This window comes from Sinocyclocheilus rhinocerous, unplaced genomic scaffold (genome assembly GCF_001515625.1).
Source record: "Sinocyclocheilus rhinocerous isolate Xijiao unplaced genomic scaffold, SAMN03320098_v1.1 scaffold53, whole genome shotgun sequence".
In the NCBI taxonomy this organism is placed as follows: domain Eukaryota; kingdom Metazoa; phylum Chordata; class Actinopteri; order Cypriniformes; family Cyprinidae; genus Sinocyclocheilus; species Sinocyclocheilus rhinocerous.
In genome coordinates this window covers 3,014,240-3,026,906 of record NW_015645538.1, presented here as the reverse complement: position 1 = coordinate 3,026,906, position 12,667 = coordinate 3,014,240, and the positions used below count along the sequence as shown (strand labels likewise).

General features: G+C 39.3%; 1 protein-coding gene across 4 annotated transcripts in view; it reads right to left on the bottom strand.

Moving 5' to 3' along the window:
• Positions 1 to 12,667, bottom strand: part of epha10 (EPH receptor A10) — a 109,742-nt gene that overhangs the window by 59,098 nt on the left and 37,977 nt on the right. For all 4 annotated transcript variants that reach the window (XM_016509914.1, XM_016509915.1, XM_016509916.1 and 1 more), the window contains exon 2: positions 938 to 1,093. In XM_016509914.1, coding sequence (XP_016365400.1) covers positions 938 to 1,093 — 156 coding nt within the window. The remainder of the gene's footprint in view (positions 1 to 937; positions 1,094 to 12,667) is intronic.

Here is a 12,667-nt window from a genome sequence, read left to right as displayed (position 1 = left end):
CTTTTGCCACAACCTCCTAATTTATTGCTTATTAATAGTTAGTAAGGTAGTTGTTAAGTTTAGGTATGTAGTATAATTAAAGGGTTAGTTCACCCAAAAATGAAAATTCTCTCATTAATTACTCACCCTCATGTCGTTCCAAACCCGTAAGACGTTCGTTACCGTCTTCGTTATCGCCATTTTCAAGAGTACACCGGATCTAAATCAATATAATCAGCATTGTTTACGTTCAGCGCGCATGCTGAACGTAAACAATGCTGATTACGTTGATTACGTTCTGGGGTACTCTCCAAAATGGCGGAAGAAGGTAACTCAGGGAGAAGAACTGTTGAATAAATTATGTTATTATTGTTTTCTTTGCGTACAAAAAGTATTCTCACAGATTCATAAAATTATAGTTGAACCACTGATGTCACATGGACTGTTTTACCAATGTCCTTACTACGTTTCTGGACCTGGGAACATTGCAGTTGCATTGTTGTCTATGGAAGGTCAGAGAGCTCTCCGATTTCATCAAAAATATCTTAGTTTGTTTTCCGTAGATGAACGAAAGTCTTACGGGTTTGGAACGACATGAGGGTGAGTAGTTCATTTTTGGGTGAACTAATCCTTTAAGGGATTTAAAATATGGTCATGCAGAATAAGGTTAATATGTGCTTTATAAATACTAATAAACAGCCAATATGCTAGTAATAAGCATGCTAATAGTTAATAGTGAGAATTGGTCTCTAAACTAAATTGTTACCATATATCACCTAACTGTACACACGACAAGCAGTGCTAAACCCCACTGTAAACTAAATAAAACCAGGAATCAACAGGATTGGATTGTACAAACATTAGAACACACATTAATAAATAAATCCCTGTGCACAAATAAGTACACACGCAAATGCACACATAAACATTCACCCCACACAGAACCTGACTGTCTTACGCGTGCAGGGTGCGGATGGAGGGTCCAGTGGAGTTCTGAAGTGGTCGTCCTCGCACACACACAGCACAGAGCCCTCTTCTTCAGCCTTGCTGTTAGCCGGACACGGGAAACACTCTTGCTGCCGTGACGACATCTTGTAGGTGCCCGGGGGACAGGCTGGCAAAAGACAGAACACACAGCGAAGAATCCATTACAGACTCTGAGACAACAAACCTGTAGCTTCTAGCGGCAGAATTAAATACAACCCTGAAAAATGGCAATACTTACAACCTGAGACTAGAAAAGAGTACATGGCTTTAGACCTTATTAGGTGACATAAAAGATCCACTTGGGAGTATAATATGCTACTTGAAGAGGAAAAAACCCACATGCCACTGTGCCTCCAGGAACAAAATCCTTTGAAACTAATGAGGTTCATATTACATATGATTAAGGGGCTATTTGTTGCCTGTACAAGCAATAAGTGATGGAAGCTCACACTCGTAAAGTAACTGCTGTGAGTGTGAACAGCGACTGTAAAAGGGGACAGAGCGCTTGTGCAACAATGAATCGCAATGTTCAATATAAGGGCTGTAGGAAAGAAAAGGAAGTCCCACATCTTAATGGTAGACTCAATCGTCTCACTAAGAATGACAACACGTAGAATAAGTTGGACCAAACTGAAAAAAGGCAAAACCAAAAGCAAAAGAACAAACCATCCATTTGTCCATCCCCTAATTTTCTGATCATTATTTACAATCATTTATGTTCACATTTATGCATTTAGCAGACATTTTTATCCAAAATAACTTACAAAAGAGGAACAAATCACTTCATTATTGCCCCAATGCACTGATAGGGTCATAAAAATTATCTGGAAAACATACAGGTACAATGAATATGCACATGGATACACAGATGCACACACAAAAAAATGACCCAAATATAGGGCCCTATGAAATCTGGTTTATTTTTTCCCAAATTCCGTTTTTTTTTTTTCTTCCAAATTCTTTTTTTTTTTTCTGATTCTTTTTTTCGTTTTATTTTTTCTAGCCTCTGTTTTAATGGTTAAATAAAATTTTATTCATCAAAAAGCACGTCTAATTAATTGAAATCATGAAACTTACAATATTAAACAGCAATTTATTAAAAGTTGAACAAAAAATAAATAAATTTAAGGCCCTATAAATGTAACGCCCCTGTGGACTGTTTATTGTGGTTTCTTCCCCTTTTGTTGGTTTAGCCCGTACCTATCATTAGTTAATTACCCTCATTGTGCTCACCTGTCTGCCACTAATTATCCACCCTATATTAGTTCCTGTTAGTCTGTGCTTTGGTTGTCGGTTATTGTGAATGTTACCCCGAGTGTGTGTGTCTCACCTGCCTGAATCTGCCTTGTTGTGTCTACATTAAAAGTCATTATTGGAATCCTTGTCGTCCTCGTCGTCCTGCCTGCCTCCACACACCGTGTCGTGACAATAAAATGTTTTGTTTTTTTTCCCTCAAATTCAGTTTTATTTTTACCAGATAGTTTTTGCCAAATATTAATAATCAAAAGCATCTCTAATTAATTGATTTTATTTAAAAAATTCTATTTTTTTCCAGAAATACTGTGTTGTGTATTTACATTTTTCTGCTAAATACATTCTGGTAAATATTTTTTATATTATAATTATATATATTTATAATTATTATATTTGTGTATATATATATATATATATAATTAGTAGTACTATCATTACATTAAGTAATATTTCTGTCATGGTTTCTTCAAGTTAAACCGAACTTTCATATTGACGGGTTGCTGTGAAGACTTTTAGGTTTCTAATTGTATATGACATGACTATAGTTTTGCTCAAAAGAAATGGCAAAATGCTCATGAAGTGACTCTCAGAACAGTTCTAGAGATTATGTTCATGTACTCATATATTGAGGCAGCAGGGGCTGTAAAACACTGCAAGCATCACAAGCACTTCTGTATGTGTGTAGTAAATTTTTATTTTTGCGTAATATTCACAGACACTAGTCTATATCGCATTTTGATTTACCTGTACAGACATACTTTTGATGTATCCATCCAAAATTTGGCAAATTCCATGACGTTCCATGTTATACAGTAAATTCAATTTTTATGACTGGATTCCGCCCTACAAGTCCTACAAGTAGTAAGCACAGACATACCGTGAACTTTTCCAGTGAGGCAAGGGAAATGAGACAGAAATTGGGAAAAAACACCAAAATAAGTGATATGGCATCCAAATATATGCATTCAGAAGACATACGCAGATACAAACCAATACACAAGCACATCTCAGTGTTATAATGTATGAAATGTGAAAGCAAAGCTCACCAATCTCATGGCTTGTCAGATTAATTCCTGCAAACAGCACTAACCAAAATTACTGCAAACTTTGTGGACCTGTGCTTGTACGCCACTGTTTGTTTTCGCTGGTGTCTTTACAACCTGACTTTAAACTGCAATGCACTTTGACTTTACCACTGCCGGGAGAACTGTGGCAAAACAGACAGCCAACTGAAGGCAGCTAAAGCCAAACACACTGAAGGGAATGAGATTACAACCCATATCTACTGACATTACACAGAAATTCCCAGGGACGCTGTTTTTTTTCTAATTCCACAACAGACCAGCTGGCTACATACGGATCAATTTATCTAATGTGGCATCAGCAGGGGTTGCTTCACAGAAACCAGTGAGATGATTGGCTCTATAGTGCCACAAGGAACTATAATGCAGATCGAGCAAAAAGTCACGCCAGGGGTCGAGGTTGCAGAGAATCCAACATAAAGGTAAATGCCAAATATCTACAGGGAATGTGGATCAAGCTTTACAGACCAGCTGGCTACATACGGATCAATTTATCTAATGTGGCATCAGCAGGGGTTGCTTCACAGAAACCAGTGAGATGATTGGCTCTATAGTGCCACAAGGAACTATAATGCAGATCGAGCAAAAAGTCACGCCAGGGGTCCAGGTTGCAGAGAATCCAACATAAAGGTAAATGCCAAATATCTACAGGGAATGTGGATCAAGCTTTCAGAATTACCCTTTGGGATGTAGGAGGCATAGCATATACAAGTTAGCAATTTTTAGGACACTCTCTGCCTAATTTTATGCCTCATTTTATCATCTAAAATTATGCATCATTTATAGTCTAATTGAGAACCAATCATTTAAATTTGTTCATTTAACGGGCACTTTTATCCAAAGTGACTCACAAATGAGAATAATAGAAACAGAAGCAATTAATTCAAGAGAAAACACAGGTAATGCGACCATGCTGAATTTCCATAAGAAAGATTAAAATATACGTGCAGAATGAGTTTAATACAAAAAGACTACTTAGTAAGTGCAGTTTTTTAGATAATTTAAGAAAAGAAGGATTGCAAGACGAGGAAAAACAATACTGGAAATAAAATCTGAAGTCATTGACTCTCACTGACAATGATCTGGTTTTGTATGAGCAATCAGATTTCATTGAGCAGTCTCTTCATAACCACCCAGATCTTTCGAACACACATCAATAAATAATAAAGAACGTAACACCGTAAACGTGAGCAATGAATTGTTTCAATGGCGCTCTGACAGGAGGCATTAATGAATATTAATAAGTCCAAAAAGACGTTTGCTTTTCTCTCCTTCTCTCGTCTTGACACAAATGGCCTTCATTATTTTCGGGCTATAATTCCATGCCGTCTTATTTCCAAATGTCAGGCTAGATTTGCAAGCAGCTGTCAGGGAATCAATAATTCATGTCATCATATTCAGATCACTGCCTCAATGCTGCTAATTCCAATTTATGAAAGAATCCCTTGCGAATGGAATAAATCCACATAAATGAAGGAGTGAAAGGTCTATTTTGAAGGTCCTGCCTATCACACGCTCTCCACGCTCCTGTGACAATTTAGACTGTTGGGTTTAAAAGGGCTATAATAACCCGTTCAAGTTGCACAGGTAACAGACATTCGGTTTTTCCATCAAAAACTGTGCATTTTGCAACAGTGATTATAGTGACATTGATATGGCCTATATTAATCAGACCGCAAAAAGCAATTTTTTCCAAATCTCAAATGTCATAAACAATCACCTTCAGTGGTCTGATATCAGCAGCAAAATCAAATCTGTTTGGGAACAGAAATTTATAGAGATTTAGGTCTGGGCTCTACTTACTGAGCCAGTAACTACTGTGGCAACCACCCAAAATACCCTACCAACATGCTACAAGATACTCAGAAACCCGAATCACATGGCAACATCCGAGCATCATGGAAGCATGGAAGCTTAGAATAATAACCATTCACATTTTCCTCAGAAAAATCTATGGTTAACATAACAGCCATAAATCACTCAAACTGGACAAACTGGTCCTTTAAGTGGGATTTAGAGAGAGACAAAGGAGGCGCCCTTAGGGTGTCAAGACTGGACGGATTCTTTCTCTGCATGTCCATCACATTCATTCTGATATCTTAGATCCTCTTAACACACCTCACCATTTTTCTTCACTCTTCTTTTATTTTAATTGTATTCTACTCTTATCCTTTTTCTCAGCCTCTCGCTTTCTCCCATTTTCTCCATCTTCCCCCAAATCCCCCTCTCACACTCTCAAATTCAATGTCGCTTATCTCTACCAAACAGAACAATAGAAAAACCAACATGCTACAAGATACTCAGAAACCCGAATCACATGGCAACATCCGAGCATCATGGAAGCATGGAAGCTTAGAATAATAACCATTCACATTTTCCTCAGAAAAATCTATGGTTAACATAACAGCCATAAATCACTCAAACTGGACAAACTGGTCCTTTAAGTGGGATTTAGAGAGAGACAAAGGAGGCGCCCTTAGGGTGTCAAGACTGGACGGATTCTTTCTCTGCATGTCCATCACATTCATTCTGATATCTTAGATCCTCTTAACACACCTCACCATTTTTCTTCACTCTTCTTTTATTTTCATTGTATTCTACTCTTATCCTTTTTCTCAGCCTCTCGCTTTCTCCCATTTTCTCCATCTTCCCCCAAATCCCCCCTCTCACACTCTCAAATTCAATGTCGCTTATCTCTACCAAACAGAACAATAGAAAAACCATGGACAAGAGTTAGAATTAGAGGACATTACACTGCTCGGCCTTAATCCTAATCAGGGCAAGAATGATCTGAGCTCTGCCTCAAGGGGCTTGCATCCCAGCCTCCAACTCCCACACCACCACTGATTAATCTTCATCAATGCAGTTCTCTTATTAAAACACAGATCTGCTATGCCCCAAGTCAATGACCACTCCCTTTGCTCACCGTCTTAGACTTTCACACCCTTCTTGTATAAAAGAGTTCTGTCAACCCTTGTTGGTTTGCACACTCACTACATCTACTGATTTTGCACTCTGTGTTCTCCCTTCCTTCCCCAATGCACCACATTAGGTCAGCCACCTCTAGAGGCTTAAGACATCATCAAAAGCATCAAAGCAGCTAATGTTGGGGCTTTGTTTGCTTCCTGTCACCTCTGATGGATGGTTTCCATTTAGCCAAGTCCGGAGGAGATTTGTAAATGTCCAGAGCTGAGCCCGAGCCCAAGCCCAAACCCCTGATGGAGAGGCACATGGCTGAGCAGATCCGTGAGGAGCCAGGCATCGCTACATGTGTGAACGATGCTCCTGTCACGTGAACTTGAGCATTCAGCTCATTGTGTTCACACAGTCCACTTCAACTCACACGTGCACGTGTGTAATTTCTCACAGAAGAGCCTGGGGAACCTTGTAACACAGGTACAGTAGAACTACATAAATTATAAGAGTTTTTGCATAGTGATGAGAAGAGGAAAGTGCAGAAAATAAGAGAAAACTAGAAGGAAGAAAGATGGACAGAAGAAAGGAAGGAAATGTAAAAGAAAGAAGGATGGAAGGAAGGAAACAAAAAAGGGAAAAAAGAGGTAGGAGGGAAGGTACAAGGATGGGGGGAAAAGGGGGAACACTGGAAAAACTGATGGAAGAAGGAAGAAAGGATGGGAAGAAAGACTTAAGGAAAGAGATGCAAGAAAGGAAAAAAGGAAAGGAAAAATGGAGGAGGGAGGAGAAGAAGAAAAAGGAAGTGGACAAGTGAGTGGTAAGGAAGTAGGTAAGGAACAAAGGAAAGGGAAAAAAGGAAAACAAGAGGAAAAGTTCGTAGGAATGAAAGAAGGATGGCAGACAAAGGAAACATCACAAAGACGTAAAGGATGAAAAAAAGAGGGAAAGGAGGAAGCATGGAAGGAAAGCATGGAAGAAAGGACAGGGAAACGGGAGGAGGGAAAATCTACTGTTCCAATACAACATTAAATGTACACATAAAATGCGTTCACGTGTTTCCTTGAGAGTGCGAGAGAACTGTCCTTTCTGTAACACTTTTGCTCCTTGCAGACAGCAGGGTAGCGTTTCACAGTGGGGAGACAGCACTTGTGAAATTGATTTCCTGTAGGCTTTCGGTGACATTACCCCTGTCCCCTCAAACCCCAATCTCAACATGCCCATATCCACGTCTGCCTGATCTGAGAAAGCAAGCTATCAGCTTTCCCTCATTAGGCTGGGAGAGAGGGATGAGATCGGAAAGCAGAGAGGAAAGGAGAGAGAGCCCTGTCCATTTGCATTCCAAAACCATCAGGCGGGTGTCAATGGTTATGTTTGCATCTGAATGTCAAAGCAATTTCAGGTGCGGCACTCAAGAAATTGAGAGAGATGGAAAAGGGGAAAAAAAGGAAAACCTCGTTTCTGAATCACTGAAGGGTGTCCGACTGATGAGGATGCTGGGTTTGGAGAATGAGAACGGGGTAGCGAATGAGATGCAGGCAAATTTGCAACATCTCCCAGAAATATCTAAGCACGACAGGTTGGGCACATTTGCAGCCTCAAACAAACACCACTCCTTATTGTTAGCTCAGGTAATGGATCCCTCTTTTTTAATTTTCCCCTTTCGCTTTCAGGGCGTGAGGCTCAGCTTGAACATTAAGTGATAAAGCAAAGTTGAAAATAAGTCATTCCTCAAAGTTTTGCAGTTGCAAAAGACTCAGCAAGCCTTAAGCCTGTGTTATACTTTCTGCATGAGCAATCCGGACGCGTACACGGCCAGCGCGGACTCTGACTACTTGTATTTATACTATCGAAAGCATACGCTGATGGTCCGCTCCGCAACAAACATGTGAACAAACAATTGCCCAGAATTATTGCACATCTGGCTCTTTATATTGTTTTATCGACGGATTGTACAGGTTCGAGTAGCAAGGGGCTTCTTCACACAGCCTGTGCATGTGCAATTGGTGCTTTTGAAGCCTACTGTCCGCGCGGTCACAAAAAATGGGAGGCACGCGGATGTCCGCGCAGAGCCTCCGCGCATGCATACCATAGCGGACCCTAGCGGACTCGCGCACGTGGAAAGTATAACAGGCTTTACAAACCAATTGCTGTGACATGTACAAACATATCCTTCTGAACAGGTTAGTCAGCAGCAAACCTGACAATTTAATTATAATACAAAAGATGAGAGGTGTGTTTGTTGATTGATTTCCATTTCTTGAAGACAAACAGATATCTGGAGGCTGGTCACATTTCCATGATCAATGGCGTAGAGGTCAAGAACGATAACAGATATTGCTTCCAAGTAACACACCACAATTATGCCGTGCTGAATAATCAAAGAGCGGGGAAAGCAAGACGGAAAATTGGGGGAGAAAAGAAAAAGGGGTAAAGAAAGGAGAGGAAATTAAAGCAAGGAAGGAAGAAAAGAGAAGAACTGATATGGGCCGAGCCATGCACGATGCATGGGCAAATGCTCATTTATGAGAAAATCCATTGAACTCAACCCAAAACTATAACTCTGACATCTGACCTTAGTGCTGAAGGGAAGAAAAGAAACAGAAAAAGAGAGAAAAAAAAGAAAAGCAGAAAAGGGGGAAAGAATAAAGGATGAACAGATGGAAGGGAAAGAATGGGAAAGTATAGACTAGGTGTGGGCAATCCTACTCCTGAAGCACCACTATTAGTTTAGCTTAAATCCTAATTAATACCACTTTAACCAACTAATCAGGGTCTTCAGGATTTCTAGAAACCTCCAGGCAAGTGTTTTGGGACAGGTTGGAGCTAATCTCTGCAGGACATTGGCCCTTCAGAAAAACTGGACCTGCTAGACCAGGTCAAGATACATGGAATAAAGTAACATTTATAAAAAAGATTCAGTGACCTTAAGGAAGGAAGGGATTGAGGGGGAGGTATTGACCATGCCAAGGTTATGAAAAGATCCAGTGACCCTAACCCAAAACTGTAGCGCCTCTGACCTTAGTGCCTAAGAGTCGTTAATACAATTGGCCACGGAAATGACAGGGTGGTCCACCTTTGGAAATCGAAAGGAAGTAAAATGGTTGGGAAGACATGGATCTATACATGACAGGATCGATGGCAAGGGTAGGTGGACACTGGTACTGTAGGTCTGTAAGGGATTAAAGGTCACGGTAACCCTCGTTGAGAAATGAGCGGCTCAGCTGAAGATAAATGGATGTACAGGGCAGGAAGGCCATGAAGGGTAATTAACAGTCACCCTGAAGGATCTTGACAGGGATCCTAGGAAAAAAGCAATGTGTCAGCATGCATACACGCTCAGAAAGAACACACAATGTCAAACAAAGTTAAATTTGTATCACACTCGCACGGATGCACACAAAAATGTGTGACCCTACAGAAGCGCCAGGGCAACAATTAACTAAGTTTGTCAGTCTGGCGTTTGCATAAAAAATGAGGCAGAAACACAATCAAGGCCACAATTAAGCTGTGAAGGTAAAATGATTGTGACCTTGTTGTGTAATTAACAGCTTCTTCTTTCATTAATTGTTCTTTTTTTTGAGGGTCCCATTTTAATTAAGATACAGGATGCTGTCAGTAGAAGTTGAAAGGGAAGTCAAGACATTGCTAAAAACAGGGAAAATTAGAATTAGAGCTTGAGGTGCAGCTGGGACGAGGAACAGGGGGAGTGAGAGAGGACGAGAGAAGAGCAGACAAACAGAGGCAGAGTTTAAGATTAGAGGAACACAAAGAACGGAACAAGCATTTACAGTGAGAGACATACTGTAATGTAGAAAAGTGAAATGCCTGTCATCAGAGGGTCTCAACCTGGATCCTTCACTGGGTTGTCAAATGCATTTTTTATCTCACTTAAAGGGCTCTTCTACCCCAGTGCACCGAGACCAACTGTAGCCCTGCATCATTCTGGAATGCTGCAGACAAATGCACACAGTAAATTCTGAGACCGTACATTTTGTAACCACTAAGTCTGGGGATACTGTGATTACACATTCAAACAAGTGCACCCCATGTTAACTTTTGGATGAAACAGATGGACATTAAATGGCACAATGGTGCTTGATGAGTCTTTGTGATGCCTGAATGCGCGATTCAACTAAAATACATGTAATTAAGATCAAACACATTTAGACCTATTTATGGACCAAATGCTATTAGAATCATAAAGTTCAACAAACTGTCACTAAAAGTAAAATCCAGCTTTATCATCTCCATGCCCTTGAGGTTGTTCAACAGTCATTAAAAATATGGTGACAAATATGTGCCTTGGACTTTTCAGTCATTAAGACGGTTTAAAAATAAAAAGGTATTCATATAAAAAAGCATCATTCTACAATCAAACATTTTATTAAATAATGTGAAGTAGTTAAAAGGTTTTTTTTAATTTTTCTGGGGATACTGTGATTACACATTCAAACAAGTGCACCCCATGTTAACTTTTGGATGAAACAGATGGACATTAAATGGCACAATGGTGCTTGATGAGTCTTTGTGATGCCTGAATGCGCGATTCAACTAAAATACATGTAATTAAGATCAAACACATTTAGACCTATTTATGGACCAAATGCTATTAGAATCATAAAGTTCAACAAACTGTCACTAAAAGTAAAATCCAGCTTTATCATCTCCATGCCCTTGAGGTTGTTCAACAGTCATTAAAAATATGGTGACAAATATGTGCCTTGGACTTTTCAGTCATTAAGACGGTTTAAAAATAAAAAGGTATTTTTTTACCAATTTTGTTTGCTCAAGGAAACCCTTAGTGTAAAGTCTAAACAGTGTGCAAAAAATCAAAAGAGAATAAGAAATTAATAATATAAATAATTTAAAATTATGTTTAAAATAAACTGTGGTGACAAATACATATTTGTTGACTTTTCAGTCATTAAGACGGTTTAAAAATAAAAAGGTATTCAAATAAAAAAAATGTATTAAATAATGAAGTGGTTTAAATATGTTTTTTAATCATTTGAATTTTCCAGGTGCCTTCATCTAACAGAACTTGACATTTGCAGGGTTTTTTGTTAATCCATTTTGTTTGCTCAAGCAAAACCTTAGTGTAAAGTCTAAATAGTGTACAAAAAAATCAAAAGAGATCAAGAAATTAATCATATAAATAATGATTAATAATCAAATATTTTATGCCAGAAAAACATTCACACATTTTATAAATCAGGATGTTTTGAGAATGACACTTCAATTATAGTACATTTTCTGAAACTTATGGGGTTATCAAATATCCATAAAATCAGGAATAAAAGTATAAAACAATGGAAACCACCCACATTTCTGCATGCTTTTATCAGTTCTTAACTAACCACTAACTGGTTATTTTTTGATGATGTTTTACCCAAAACACAGAACTGAATACTTGTAGTAATATTTCCTATGGAGGAACTGGGGTTAAATGTCAAGAGCACAATGATGACGGTTCAAAGATCCTTCAAGCAACCTACATCCTTTCATTCACCAGCCCAGACCTTTTAACAGTTAGGCTACACCACCCCAGCATTTATATGGATTTTTACAAAGTGAACAATACTGCTTGCAAAAAACTGTAGTCTGGAAAAAAACTGAAAGGTCTGGCAATTTTTTTTGTAACTTTTTAACTGTGCTGAAGTTCATTAAGGACACTGTAGGTCACTAGAGCTGTGGCCTTTAACAAAAAGCCGAAGAACTTGCAACTGAACACCAGTACAGTATACAGTGCACTGACTGCTCAAACTGTGCATAAAGACTTGGACAGAATGTGCTTTCGCCTCTTCCATGCCAACTCTGAGGTGGTGTTGGGTGTTCACACACAGCAGATGGGTCTGGAGTATGTGTGGGTGTATCTATTGATTTCTCCTGGCCTGCGGTCGTCCAAGTGCCTCTATTCCTCCTCCCTCACTCCATCCGTCTCATTCGAGACTCGCTCCAGTCTAAGGTCTCCATTGCTCTTGGCTTAGTCTGGCATGTTATAGCTCCATTGGTTGCCAAGTGTCTTCCTTAACTTCCTCCCTCGATAATGGACTTTGCAAGAAATACTGTGTAGGATGTAGGCCTGGGCGATAAAACGGTATCGATATTTATCGACGGTACACCTTCTTCGATAACGCTAGAAATTTTTTTTTGATATAGCGCACAATATAGGCACGTGCTATGAGTGACGCAGACAGCACACACAAACACGAACACATGCTGAAATGAGTGCTGTGCCTGCCTGTGATGAGGAGATTGTAAATAAAGAATGAATATTAGTCGAATTTAAAATAAACATTTGCAATGTTACATATACATCAGGGAGCGTCATCAGTGGCACGCGAGATGCGGTGAGTGATGTAAGTGACGTTGTTGCATTTTAATGTTTTGTTAGTCTAGCCCACGAGACGCACCGCTGCTGCGTTATTCATTCAAAATATTAGAGAAAT